This window comes from Cebus imitator, unplaced genomic scaffold, assembly GCF_001604975.1.
Source record: "Cebus imitator isolate Cc_AM_T3 unplaced genomic scaffold, Cebus_imitator-1.0 Scaffold3, whole genome shotgun sequence".
Taxonomy (NCBI): Eukaryota; Metazoa; Chordata; class Mammalia; order Primates; family Cebidae; genus Cebus; species Cebus imitator.
The window spans coordinates 7421631-7436830 of NW_016107318.1; the positions used below are offsets into that span (position 1 = coordinate 7421631).

The 15200-nt window shown below is 38.7% G+C and overlaps 1 protein-coding gene across 1 annotated transcript in view; it reads left to right on the top strand.

Moving 5' to 3' along the window:
* The window catches only part of CRYZ (crystallin zeta), a 27183-nt gene that overhangs the window by 10150 nt on the left and 1833 nt on the right, over positions 1 to 15200 (top strand). Inside the window, exons 4-7 of the mRNA XM_017531629.2 lie at positions 2790 to 2953; positions 7516 to 7567; positions 12048 to 12197; positions 15031 to 15132. Of these exons, the coding sequence (XP_017387118.1) occupies positions 2790 to 2953; positions 7516 to 7567; positions 12048 to 12197; positions 15031 to 15132 (468 nt within the window). The remainder of the gene's footprint in view (positions 1 to 2789; positions 2954 to 7515; positions 7568 to 12047; positions 12198 to 15030; positions 15133 to 15200) is intronic.

Below are 15200 nucleotides of genomic sequence, written 5' to 3' on the forward strand. Positions count from 1 at the left end.
TGCCCAGCTAATTTTTGTATTTTTAGTAGAGATGGGGTTTTACCATGTTGACCAGGATGGTCTCGATCTCTTGACCTTGTGATCCACCCGCCTCGGCCTCCCACAGTGCTGGGATTACAGGCGTGAGCCACCGCGCCTGGCCATGGGCCCTTTTATGTCATTGTCTCTCTTGACTTTCCTGTGACATTTGACACTCACAGCCACTTAACTTTTTCTTCAAAAAAACTGTTTTTCTGCAGCTTCTGTGACATTATTTTCTCCTGTTCTCCTCTCCCCTTCCTTTCTGGGCCTCCATTTTGATGCCTCTCTTTTTTTCTGGATATTTCTCAAATTTTGGTGTTTCCTGGGGCTCTCAGTCCCTATTTAAAACTCTACTTTCTGTATTCTGTACCTTTTCCATAATCTCATACACTCCCTTCGTTGCCATTATCACATTACATCTTTAGCATAGAGTTTTCTGCTAAGTTCTGGATCTGTGCTAGTAACCACTAGCCACGTGTGGCAATTTAAAATTCAACTTAAATTTATATTGAAAATTCAGTTCCTGAGTCACTCTAGCAACATTTCAAATGCTTAATAGCCTCCTGTGTCCAGTGGCCACCCTGCTGGACAGTGCAGATGTGAACATTTCTATCTTTACAGAGAGTTCTGTTGGAGACACTGGACTCACATGGTCAAACTCCAGAAATGTCTCACAAAATGTGTCTGAAACTGAGCTTGTCTTTTCTCACTGCCAATAGCGCCTCTCTTGTGTGACTGTCTTGGTGACCTCTGGGGTATGAGGCTTACTCCTCGCTTTACCTCATTGGAACTGTTTTCTCTCTCCTTTCCATTTCCACTGCCTGTAGTTTAGTTCAGGCTCTCTTACCTACTTAACTACACCCCTGACCTGGATTTATATAATAGACACTTAACTTTCTCTTTTTCCCTGGAATTCATCCTTACTCTAGAATGAATTGTTTTATAGAATTTAATCCTGATTGTTTTACACCTCTGTTTTCATTCTTGCATCCATGTCTTGTAGACTTCAGGGAGACTGTTAAAATTCCTGGTTGCTGTGAAATGAGATTGCTTCATGCTCTCTCCCATTTATGTTTCCATTCTTACCTCCCACTCCTCCTCACAGTGTGGTTTATTCTTCAGTAATGAACTCTTTGTCCTTCCCTGCACATCCCAGGCCTCTCATCCCTGTGTTTTTGTTCATATTGGTTCTTTACTTGACAGAATTAAATTGAAACTTTTAAACATGGATTCAAAGGATTTTACACTTTAGCTTCAATTTCTTTTCATTTTATCCCCTGAAACGGTTACATACCACACATTCATCTACTTACTCATTGGTAGTAAATGCTACTAATTTCTTGGCATTTATTCCTGTCCCTATCTTTTTGCCAATTTTGTTTCCTTCACTCAAAATGACTCTTCTTCATTCTAGTTTTCAAAATCTTGTCCTGTTCTTCAAGACTTGCCTCAATTATTAGCTTCTCAATAAAAACTATTCCTAATTTCCTCTACTTAGAAGTAATTTCTTTTTCTTCTACCTATCTTCAGTGGTTCATCATGTTTGCCTTGCTTTATAATTTTTTCTGCCCTTTGCTTTTCTCTCCTCCTAGAGTCTAGGATGCTTGAGGTTAGGGACAGGGGTATTGCTATCCCTCATATAACTTAAAATAATGCTTTCTATGTAGTATATTCTCAGTAAATGTTTGAATTATATTGAAATCAATTCGACAAGTTTTTTAAGCTGTAAAAACTGTATTAATATTCACTTCATCATATTTGACATTTCTAGGCAACCATATTAAGTGGTGGTACTTGTCTTTGACTCTTGGATGCCTTTTGAATCTTTTTTTTTGTCTTCATTCTATCAGATAGCATTTCTACCTTTTCAGATTTCAATTAAAGCATACTGAACAGTCATTGCCTTGATAATTTGCCTATTCTAAGGAATTTTTACTTTTTTTTTTAAGAAGAAGTAGTTAAGGCAGGTGGTTGTGGTGGGCAGCCTAATTTTCCCTAGTGTGCAAATCATACACTGGACCGATAATGCCTGGCTAGGTAGGGCATTACTTCAACCTCAGTCTCCCAGCTGCATTGTAATAGTGAGGTCCAACAGACATTTGTTGAGACTTTACTGTGTTTCTGGTGCCGTGACAAGTGAAGAAGCCTGTCCTGGCTCATGCTGCTTTCGGGGTCCTAGCAGGGTTTTCTGCCTTTGGGTGTTTGCATGAGGAGTAATGGCAATGCTGGGGTGAGGAAGCTCAGGGACAAGATTTAGAATAGGTGTTTGGTGTGCAGAAGAAAATTCACATTTTACTTGTTGCTTCTCCCTAGCATTTTGGGCAAAAATAACAGTTTATGTTGGCCGCCATTTAATAACGGCTTGATCTGAGGAAACTACTGAACTTCTTTGTACCTCAGTTTCGTCATCTGTGTAGCAGAGATTGCTTTAGATAATAAACATGCCCACCTTACTGGCTGTTGTGAAGATGAAATTAGTTAACACTCCATAGCAAGCTCATTATGGAGCTGAGCCATCAACACCATCATGATGCCATTCAAAGAAGTTTCTCCTTCCTTTTCTTATTTTTTTCTGTTTTCCTTAGATTTTCTTCCCATTCATTTCCACTAATAACCATTTTAAATGTTCACTATTTTAAAATTATTTATATGAGACCCTATATAGAGAGAACAATATATAAATAATTATTTCTTGCTGTAAAGGATTATACCTATTTTGACAGAATTTTTTAGTCCTCCTGCATTTATTCATTTTTGTCTTCCCCTAGAAAGGTGACAGAGTTTTCACTAGCAGCACGATCTCTGGGGGCTATGCAGAGTATGCTCTTGCAGCAGACCATACTGTTTACAAACTGCCTGAAAAACTGGACTTTAAACAAGGAGCCGCCATCGGTATCCCATATTTTACTGCTTATCGAGCTCTGATCCACAGGTAATAACACATGCTGTCATTTTTATGACCAGTGCCAAAAGAGGGCAGTGTTAACTGCTTTCCTTCTAGCTGTCTGTGCATCCATCTGTTCATCATTTTTGGTTACCAGTTCCTTGTCCTGAAACGTTTATAGAACGGAAAGTATGAATTTGGGGGATTGTGCTAATCTCTGAAGATACAAAGAAGAGCAAACACTGTCTTCAAGATGCCCATAGTCTAGTAAGGGAAATGACATAAGAGTGGTCATGTGTATGTATAATGTGGAAGGTACAGTGGTGGACATGTACATAGGGATGTATGGGCTCAGAAGGCATGTGCCTGTGGTGATGAGGTAGGCCTTCCTGGCAAGGTGTGAGACTCAGACTATTTTAAAGCCATTGTTCAAAATCTTGTTATCCATTAGAATCATCTAGGCAGCAATTTAATAGTATACTTTAGGGCCCTACCCCAGACCCTCTGGTTAGTTTCCATGGCTGGCGCCTTAGAATCTATATTTTAATCCCATCTTCTAAGTATTTGAAAAGCATCACAGTGAATTCACCTGAGCAAGGGTAGCTGGAAGGAGAGAGGACATTCTAGACAATGGGAATAGTACGGGGAAAAACAGTATAGTGTATGGGAACAGCTATAGAAACTTGATTTTGTTAGGAGATTTCAAGAGAAAGAGTAGTGAAGAATAAAGTTAGAACAGAGTAATCTCTCAATAAATGTTAGCTGTCATCAAGGAGATAGAATTCAGATGGTAAAAGATAGATTATAGAGTTCATCCCTTGCTCTGTAAGGGATTGGAGTTAATGAAATGATTTATTCAGGAGACTGCTATTGTCATGTTTGTGTTTTATTGAGATCATGTATCTGCTGTGTGTAGGATGGATTTGAGGATAGGAGTGGAGAGAGAAAGGTAGAAGTATCTTATAGGAGTCTCCACTAGACAAAATCCTTATGGGCCTGAGCAAGGGTTATGGTGGAAGAAGTAAATAGAAAGGGAAAAATAACTATTTAGTGTTGGTAAAATCAGGGGTATTTGGTGATTATTTGCAGGTAGAGAATGAGGGAGAGGAAGAGCTTAAGAGTTGTCTAGCTTTCTAGCTTGGGTCATGTTTAACTGTGACAAAAAAAAGGAGAAAGTTTCAAAGGGAAGCTGTGTTCAGTTTTGGATTTGAAACTGTGAGAGACACATCCTAATGGAGAAGTTCAGGGGCCTGTTGGATAAAAAAGTCTGAAGCTTGAAGACCGGAGATAAAAATTTGGGGATATCAGGCTGTAGGTAAGAATTGACAAGATGAAAAGTAGTTGAAATCCCTCAGGAAGTGAGAACACTGGAGTGAAAATAGAACCCTCATGAAGTGAACATCACCATTTAAGAATGTAGTCAGAGAAAAAGGATCCCATGGCTGGCAGAATCTAGAGGTCATGGTATCCCTTAAGCATCCAGTAAATGCATGGGCTTTGAAGACAGAAAGGCCTGGGTTAGTGTCTTCACACGGTACTAGTTGTGTGACCTTAAGCTACTTAACCATCTCAGGTGCAGTTTACTGATTTGAGAAACATAGGTAATAACAGCACCTGCCTGCTAGAGTGTGGTAAGAATTACTTGGAGGTAATGTGTATAAAGTTCTTAGTACAGGTCTGGCACAGGGTAAGTACACAATCACTACTGGCAGCCTTAGGAGTGGCAGTTGATAATGCTACTAAGGAGTTAGGCCAGCTGTCAAATGCAACACAGAGGTCTGTTCAGAAAAATGTAGCAGTTGGGCTCAACAATAAAGAGGTCATGGTGACTTTAGTCAGCTTCTTTTCAACAGAATGGTGGGAAGAGCTTGACTGAGTGGACTGAGGCAGGAAGAGGAAATCAATTCCTTGAATGGAGACTATTCTTTTAAAAATGGAGAAGACAAGGAAGAGAGAATTGAAGGTTACTTGAGGAGAGTTTGTGGAAAAAAATGATTTTTTTTAAAGGATAGACAATACTTGAACATATTTACAGATGGAGCAAGATCTGCATAAGGTAAGATGGAAAGGACTTAGGACATAGGTAGAGAGATTGGCTTCCAGTATGGAAAGGACAGCTTGTCCGTAAAGCCTAGAAGAGGTAAAGATGACATACTTACGGAAACATTTATGAGTGGGGAGGCGGAGTGTTGAAGGCACTTATCTGTGATTGCCTCACTTTTCACAATTAAGTAGGAGGCAAAGTGATCTTTTAAGAATCAGAGCTGAAGTGGCACCAAAATGCATGGTCATGTGATTTTTTTTTTTTTTTCTATAATACTTAGCCATTTGGATAAAGTATCAAGGAAGTTAGATTTGTACATTAATCCAGGGCTGGAATATTGGTGGCAAAATGGAATGGTATAAAGGAAATGAGAGCACAGAAGGTGAGGGGAGAGGAGATTGGGCAGTCTTCTATGGGGTCCAGGCCGAGTAGGGACAGAAGGAAGGCCAGGAGCAGCAAGTGGCAGAAATGGAGCTGTTGAGAGTCAGTGATCTCTGCTTAGTTGAAGAAAGGTTTTGAGAGAACATGGGTTTGCAGAATTAGGATAGATTACTGTCATAATAGTGGTTATTGGCATCTGATGTTTCTCAGGTAGAATGGTTGCTGGTGTTTATAGCCCTGGAAGAGAGTGGCTAAAGTAGAGGAAAATTCAGGAACTGTGGTGCCTGATATTCTTTCTGAGGAATGCTGAATCTCCTTAATTGGAGCTGGATTTGAGGTGGAAGAGAAAGCCTATGTGCCAGGTCTTAGAGTCTTCAGTGACTAGTAGATGGTAGGGGACAGCAGCATGGAAGGCCAGGCTGAGTGCTGTGAGCACCAGGGAGAATGACTGTATTTGTCAGGGTTCTCCAGAGAAACAAGCAGCAGGATGTGTGTCTGTCTGTCTGTCTGTCTCAAAATCAATCTGTACACACACACATACACACACACACACACACACACACACTCACTCACTGATTTATTTTAAAGAGTTGGCCCACGAAATTGCAAAGGACTGGTGAGTCTAAAATTTGTTGGAGTGGGCCAGTGGGCTGGAGACACAAGGAAGAGTTGCAATTTAAGTCCATAGAAAGTTTGCTGGCTGAATTTCCTCTTGCTCACTGGAGGTCAGTCTTTGAGAACAAAGGCCTTCAACTGATTGGATGAAGCCCACTCACATTTCTAGAGGGTCATCTGCTTTATGAAAAATCCTGCTAATGCAGTGTTAATCTCATTAAAAAAAAACAAAAAACAAAAACAAAAACAAAAACCTATTACAGAAACATCCAGAATAATGTTGGAACAACTATTGGGTTCCTTGGCCCAGTCAAGTTGACACATAAAATTCACTGTCACAGTGACTCTACGTAAGGATTGCGCCGGGGATTTGTTTGCTTTTTCTCCCCTTACCCCAGGCCCAGGGATTTATGAGAATGTGTCTTTAATATTTGAGGAGCATCTTATAATAATTTTGTAAAAATTTCATTGGGAAGTATTTCATATCCCATAGCTCAACATTCGTCATCCTATCCCCTTACATTTATATTTTACTTTTAAAATGTTAGTTTTTTGGTAAAAGTTCTCTCGATTTATTATTCAAGCCTTCAGTTTAACTTACTGTCTTCAGTCCCCTTAGCTCCAAGCAAGAGTATGGGAGAAAGTTTCACTTACTGCTCATTGTTGCCACTTCTCAGCTGTTGGGGCACAGCTGGGAGCAGGACTCCAGTTACTGTGTTCTCATTCCCAGATGGAGCATAATGTTCCATAATGTCTCTGCAGTGTGACCACCCAACATTGTTCTAGGAAGTAAGAGATCTACCCTGAGAATCAGATCCAGATCTCATAGCATCTGCCGGCTTGTGACATTGGCACTTTCCGTGTGGAATAGTGAGGCATCCCCTCATTCCTTGCTGCATGTTCCGTCTTTTCAGTATGTACTAGAAAAGTAGTCATGTGAACCAGAAGTAGAAAGAATATGCCATTTCACTAGAGGATCTGGACATTTTAAGGGACAACAAGGGAATCTTTGTAATAGGATTTATTGCATTTCCTCTCTCTGACCTTTGCCGACTCAGCATTGCTTTCTGAAATGGGAGTTCAAAAACATGAAAAAGAAAAAAAAATAGTTTTTTTCCCCAGGCAAAAAGTACCCTAGTTACTGTGTTACTTGGGCATTACTCTAGACCACAGAATAAAGACTGAGCTATGATAAACCTGCTTTGAGGCCCTTTCTGTGGGAATATATGGGAATGAGAAATTCCAGATCCTCTAGGCTCCGCAGTTTCACTTCATGACCCACAAGGACTGTAGCCACTCAGAAGCAGTACCACATAGTGATCTCGGTGTCCAGCATAGTGCCTGGCACATAAAGACTCTCAATAAATATTTATTAAAGGAATAAATGAATTGAGGGCGTTGTTTATTCTGCGGAGCTTAGGGAATATTTGGGACTGTATATCAGGTTGCATTTGCTCTTTGTGTCAGTGTTAGCCCGACTAAAAGTAGAAATTCCTTAAAGATGATGAAAACACCTGAGATTAATTAGCTTCAGAAAATAAGGAGATATAACTTATGCTTTCTCTTGCAGTGCCCGTGTGAAAGCTGGAGAAAGTGTTCTGGTTCACGGGGCGAGTGGAGGAGTAAGTATCTTTTTTTTAAATGTATTTTTAAACAAGCTTGGGTTTGTGGGTTTCACATTATAGTTCCTTTGGTCATTTTTAAAAGCCAGATTTATAAATACAGTCAAAGCTGCTTTTTTTCTTTATGTAATAAAGCTTTTTTGATTTTGGTCTTCTGAAGGTGATGCTTTTTCATCAGTTTAGCATTTCTTGGTTAATAAATTCAACAGAGAACCCCGTCAAAAATATATTAGATTTTCCACCCGTATTGGGTGTGGACTAAGATAAGCTCGCCTTGTTTTTGCCTTCAAGTAGCATATTATAAGAATATTTATTAGAATTTTAAACAGTTTTTGAAGGTTGATATTAATTCCATATTCTCTTAGATAAGGAAACTAAGGCTCATTAAAGCTTACCTGTGTTGCCCAGACGGCGCAGTAAAGCCACACTGTGAATTCTTAGTCCTTTCTATCTCCCTTCCGCTGCTTGCCTGATGCGCTTTGATGACATTCAGGGAGTGCACTGTATACAACCCTGTCCTTAACACCACAACCCATGGCTGAAAATGCTAATGTAGGGGAATGCGGGAGGAGGACTCAGAACTTATAATAAAATAAGCCCTTCAGTGAAATCACCCAACGCAGGGCTGTCAGAAGCCTCTTTCAGAAACTAGCTGCCAATCTGCCTCTCAGGAGCTTAGAGGGAAAAGTTACAGAGAGCTCTGCAGTTAGAATTTAACAAGAAATCCACATGAACTCTATCAGTGGATGCTCTGGAAATTTTGGAGATAAGATTTTGTATTTTAAAAATAAAAAGCCTGGGGCTAGATGCTTACTTTGAGGAAGCTGGTTAACCCTTTCAGAGCACTGTGTATTCTGGAGAGTAGATTGAAAGAAGTAACCTATCAAATGGCACATTGTCCCCTGAATAATGAGTGGTATTCTGAAAATGTGAATTTACCTTTAAAAATGGCCAGGTAGTTTCAGTCCTTTTTGTCGCCCTGTTTCTTTAGGCAGATGAATCACGAGGTTTCACACCTAGCTTACTATACTTCAAATAGATAATTCTAAAGGATTTCACAGATCAGACAATTTATTAAAAAACACCAGATTGTCTTTATGGGGCTTGAGAAAATATGACAGATGTACCTTGTCCAAAACTCCCATTGTTTAACTTCACTGAAGGAGCTATTTTTGGGTAAAATTAAATTTAACCCTAAATAACTAAAGGGTCTGTCAAACACATACATTTATTTAAATTGCCCTGGCTTTCAGAGAGCTAACCTTGTGCTCTGTACAGAAGGGAAAGATTTCAGTAGGAAGGGGAGAGAAGAGTTTAAAGAAAATCTCTTTATATTCCCTTTACCCTCTTGTAAAAAGACCAGTTGCTTCACCATGATTTTTTTTTAAGGTAAAATCCACAATGTTCTCTGAGCTGGCTGAGTTTGTTAAATCCTTGGCTGGCAGGGATAGGCTGGTGACCTGGTGTGTGAAGTGCTTCTGATCCTCCCGGCCCTATCAGAAGGAAACAGTACTAGGTTTTGCCTTGCTTCTGTTTGTAGTTTCTGTCCTCATTTAATTCAAATTCCTGTGAGATTATGTTGTGTGTTTAAAATGGTATGGAATTTATGAACACAGCTATTATCCAGATGTGTTGGTGAGGAGTGCCCTATTTTAGTGTAAGCAAAGTAAGTAGAAGGAAAATAGTTGACACATAATGGTGCATAATCTGTCGAAGGAGTTTAGTTCTTATAATTGTTGACAAGAATAGAATTAGAATCCCTTTAAAAGAGCTATTGAGTGCCCTTTTAAAGCAGTTAGAACCTAAGGAGATGTATTTACATAGCATTTTAAAGGCTGGTTTTATTAGAGGTCTTTTATTTAAATTTAAAAATTAAAGTTGAAAATCAATTGTGTCCACCCCATAGTAGATTGTGTCTTATCTAATTGGATGTCTCTCTCCTCTGTCAGACAGTGAGTTCCATGTATTTTTTTTTATTTCAGTTAAACCAAATTCCTGCTGTAACCTGGCTGAGTTCAGCCTCGTTATTCCCATGGACCAAAATCTTTACAGTCCATTTCAGGCCTGGGAGTCTGTTACAAAGTTTCTATCATTATTTTTCATCATAATTCTTTTCTTGCCCAACCCAGTCCTCCCTGTAAATCACTGGTTATGAGTAGCAGGTGATTTTGCAACATTTCTCCTTCCGTCCTGGGACATTTGGCGATATCTGAAGACATATTTTGTTGTCACAACTTGGGGAAGGGATTCTGGCATCTAGAGAGTAGATATCCTTCAATACATGGGATACTCTCCCACATCAAAGAATTATCTAGCCCAAAATGTCAATAGTACCAAGTTTGGGAAACTCTGCTCTAAATGTTTGTGACTCTTATTTGTACCAACATTTGTCATCTAATCAAACATATTTCCTAGTATTGTTATTTAAATAATTGCTCTTTTGTCTATATTCTTAAATTACTTTGATTTCTCTTTTATACTAAGCACATTTATTTGGTATTCTAGTGATTTCTTATAATCCTGTGACTTTTTTTCTTTTTTTTGAGACAGAGCCGGCACTCACCCAGACTGCAGTGCAGTGTTGCGATCTCAGCTCACTGCAACCTCCACCTCCCTGACTTAAGTGATTCTCCTGCCTCAGCCATGTAGCTAGGATTACAGGTGCATGCCACCCTGCCTGGCTAATTTTTGTATTTTTAATAGAGACAGAGTTTCGTCAGGTTGCCCAGACTGGTCCCTAACTCCTGGCCCCAGGTGATTCACCTACCTCAGCCTCCCAAAGTGCTAGCATTACAGGCATGAACCACCAAGTTCCACCTAATCCTCTGGCTTTAAATACCATCTGGAAGATAATGAATCTCTAATGTATATCTTCAACTGGACGCTTTTGAGTCCATACTCATATTCAACTGATTGCTGAATATCTTCACCTTGAAGTAGTTGAGCACTGTGCAGCTCAGCATGTTCTAAGTGATTCTTTTGTGTTTATATTTTAGAGACAGGGTCTTGCTGTTTCCCAGGCTGGAGTGCAGTGGTGTGATCACTGCAACCTCAAACTCATCAAATTCCTGGGCCCAAGGGATCTTCCTGCCTCAACCTCCCACATAGCTGGGATTACAGGCGTGTACCACCACACCTGGCAAAGTGAAATCTGGAGATTTTCACAAACTTAGTGCTCTCCGGTTTTCTCCTCAGTTACTCTACCCAGTTAATCTTGCCAAAGACATAGGAGACATCCTATCTCCTACATCGAATCTGTGAGGAAGTCCCATTTGTTTTTATTTTTTCCGGTGCTACCACCTTTGTTCAAGCCAGCTTCCTATCTTATCTAGACTGCTCTAACAGCTACAAACTGATTGTCCCTCTCCCATTTTCCTCTCCGCCTTCTTTGTGCCTCACATGTAATTGGAGCGACCTTTTCAAAGCCTGACTCAACCAGATCATTTCCTGGTTTAAGCTCTCCAGTGGTTCTGCATAGTTTTTAATATACTCGGAAGTCTCTACCTTCACCCCTCAGATCCTGTATGACTCACCTTTACTGGCCTCATCTTCCACTTTTTGGCACATGCCCCCTCCCTGAGCCACGGTGCCCCTCTTTCTGTTCTTTGACCCTGACTGCATTCCCACTTCCCCAGGTTACCATGGCCGTTCACTGTGCCCATAGCATCCTCCACGTGGCTGACCGGATGTTCTCGTGGCTTGTTCTTCACTTTTTTCAGGTTTCATTTTTTTCAGAGTGGCCCTTCCTGATGACTTAAATAGTCCCTTCTCTCATCCCTTTAACCCAACAGCCAGTTTTATTTTTTCTTAGCACTTCTATTTCCTGAATTTATTTTATTCATATCATTTGTTCATATGACTATTATCTTCCTCCACCCTTAGAATATAAGTTTCTTTGTTACATTAAGTACCACGTCTAGTACGGCGTAAACTCTCAATAAACATTCACCATATGGATGAATTAGTTAATTTGCCCATATACCTGTCTCTTCCACTTAAATGGTAGAGGCCTTAAATTTGTTATTTAGAATTTCATATGCACAGAGAAGTCAGAGAGCATGTTCTGATCATTATCTTTAAATCCTACAAACATCTTGATGCAGTGGTTAAAAACTTAGGTTCTGCAGTCAGACTGGTCTAGCTCCTGTTTCCATCTCTGTATGTGACTTGTCCAAGTTACTTATAATTTGAAGCTTCAACTTTCTTATCTGTAGAATAGGGACAATAATACTATCTACTTTATAGGGTCATTGTGAGGATAAAATACAGCAAGTATTTAGTAAGGTACCTAGAATATTTTAAATGTTCTTAATTGAGAGCTATTTTTCTTATTTCTTCTTTACTTATTGCTTCATTTACACTCTTAAGTTGCTTAAAGTTAGGATAGGTCCTATAGGAATCTGAAGTCATTGCATGTCTTTAATAAGAGTTTGCAGGAATATAGAGAATATATAACTATTGGGTTATATTTGTTTTTCAGGTTGGATTAGCAGCATGCCAAATTGCGAGAGCTTATGGCTTAAAGGTTTTGGGCACTGCTGGTACTGAGGAAGGACAAAAGGTTGTTCTGCAAAATGGAGCCCATGAAGTGTTCAATCACAGAGAAGTTAATTATATTGATAAAATTAAGGTAAAATTTTTAGCATTTTTTGAAAGTCAAACTTTGTTTCTTGGAGACTTGCATGATTTTTAATACATTTTTAACCAACTATTCCCTTAAAGTTGTTTGCTTCATTTTTTCACTGCTTAGATATATTTTTGTGTTTTAAAACTTTATTTTAAAAGCAGAGATGTCTAATTTTTAAACCTTCACTGTCATTTTTGTGTTGTTTATGTGTATTAAATAGAATATAGCTTCTCTAGAATCTTACAGCAATAAAAATTGATTTTTAATGCAAATAACATTTTAAGTAAAGCTGCAGCTTAGTATTTGCAGCTTGATGTGAATTCTCCATGGAAAGTGAGATATCCATAGATTACAAACTGGATCTGTGTGGCCCAGGGAATAAAGTTCATTTGTTACCTGGATGCTTTGGAGGAATAATCACTATTGTATCCAAAGTGGTGAGGTGGCATTTAGTTAGTTGCTGCATTTAACAATTCAAGCAGATTCTGAATCTCTCGACTTGTACTGTAGTAGCAATTTGCTAAACATTTATTGCTTTGCTAATCCTCAACCACTTCCTTATGTTAGGGAGATTAGAAATTCCCAAATATTGAGTACTGTGTAAACTAAATCATTACAAATGAAGGAAAAAATAGGAATGACAGTTTATTACCTTTATGGCAATCATCTTACTAAAAAGTTGAGCAAAAGCACTTCTTTGTTGTAAGTATGGGGAACCTAAGATCTAGCACTCGCCGCTGATACCATTATCCAAGAATATTCACAAAGATGAAAAATGGCCCGTTATTATAAGAGTATGGTTCTTGTTTAAAAATAATCTAATTTTAGGACCATGAAGTCTTAGGAGCTTCCACTGACTCCTGCTTAAGTGTCTCCCATTCTCAAAAAATTCTCCTAACCTTTATCTCAACCCCTTTCTCTCCTTCCCTTTCCCACAAAACTTCTTGAAAATGTGGTATTTATTGCTTTTACTTCTTTACCTTCAGTCACTTCTCACTGCAGTTTTGCTTATAGCCCAAGTTTTTATACTGCTTCCCTGAGAAGCTCCTAACTAACAGTCTGCTGGTCTCCTCTCAGGCTTCATCTTGTTTGATTTTTCAGGAGCATATGACCGTTACTGCTTTTCCTTGAAACAAATTCTCTTCTTACTTTCCAGACTTTTCACTTTCAATCTCCCTTCTCTTCATATTATTTAATACTCATATTCCTTAGGTTGTTTTCACTTGGTCTCTCATCTTCCCTGGTGCTAGACTTTCATCCTGATCAGTCTCATATACTCCTGTGGCTTCCTTACTACCCATATGCTGCTGATTTCCAAAACTATCTTTGTCCTGAGTTCAGTTCCTTCATGTCATCAGCCTGCTAGGCATTGCTACTCATCTGGTCTCCCAAGACAGAAACCCTCACTTTATTTATTTTTCTTGTCTCTTAATTATTATTCTCCCTCCCACCCAGCAAGTTGGTCACCTCATTGTATCAGTTTCATCTCTGATGTGCCTCTAAAATGTATTTCCTTATCTCTATTCCACTCACCACAGCAACTTAGTTTAGGCCTCAGTTTCTCCAGCCTTGACTTATTCATAACTGAGCTGATATCCCCTTTTATCTTTGCTGTGGTCTCCCTCTTTTAAAAAATCTCCAGAAATAACTAAAATGGAAGCTCTATGAGGAGAGGATTTTTGTCTCTCTGTTCCCTACTGTACTTGCACATGCAGTAATGAATACCTGTTAAAAAAAAAAAATCCAAATCCTTTAACATGGCATTCACTGTGTTTTTACTATCTGTCCCAACATGCAGTCTCCTCTCTCCTACCTCTTTCTCTCCCTGCCACTACTCCTTATCTGATTACACATTTCAGCCTTGCTTGTATTTCAGTCCTTGTGTTCTCAGTCCTCTCCATCTTTGCTTTTCTGTTTATTTGGCCCAGACTGAGTTGGCCTCAGGTCTAGCTTCCCCTTGCTCGTCTTCCTTTCTTGTGGCTTAGGAAACTCCTATTCATCCCTCAGGGCCCAGGTCATCATCTCTGTGGAACATTCTCTGACCATGGCAGGCAATCAAATTTTAACCTTTTTCCTCTGTAATCTATGGTTTATTTCGGCAAATGTGTTACTTAGCCCACTAAATTATGGTTATGACTGTAGTATTCCCACCTTTCTCACTAGTTTTGTTTTGAGCTCCCTAAAACATAGGGAGTCTTTGCATTCCTGGTACCTAGTATAATCCCTGGCACAGGGATTCATTTTTGTGTGTGTGTTAAAATAAAATGAATTTAATGTAGATATTGTGTAGCTTTTTGTAAGAGCCAGCATCCAACATCCAAGATGCCAAAAGAAAAGAATTTGTGTGTCAAACAGATTATAAACCATTTAGAACAAAACCAAATTCTCCAAAACAACAAAAATCATGCAAAACCAAACAGCTAATGATATTTTCTTTTGTTTTTTGTTTTTTAATAAAAATGGGAGGCCCCTGCGGTTTTGGGACTTTTGATTGTTGTTTCTTTATGAAAGTTCATTTTAAAGATAGAAAATTTTCAGCTAAGGAAAAGTATTTTATACTCAAATTGAGTCTAGCACCTGAAAATTCCAGGCAAGTTTTATTTCATTACAGCAATGTATTTTGTACAAATCTTTATCATTTTAGATGTTCTGGCTGCTAACTTGGAAGTATATCATAATTATATAACTAAATTATTTGAAAATTACATTGTTGGTCTCAAGGATGTAACATTTATATATCATTTGAAACATATTTCTATAATATATTGTACAGATAGTAGCTATTTTACAGTTTTTCACCTGTTGTCTTACTCTACATTTCTCTTTTATTATGTAGACATATGTTGGTGAGAAAGGAATTGATGTAATTATTGAAATGTTAGCTAATGTAAATCTTAGTAAAGATTTGAGTCTTCTGTCGCAAGGAGGGCGAGTGATAGTAAGTATTCCTTTTTTTTTTTTTTTTTTACCACTTTACAGAGAAGGTGGGATAAAACAAGCCAAAAT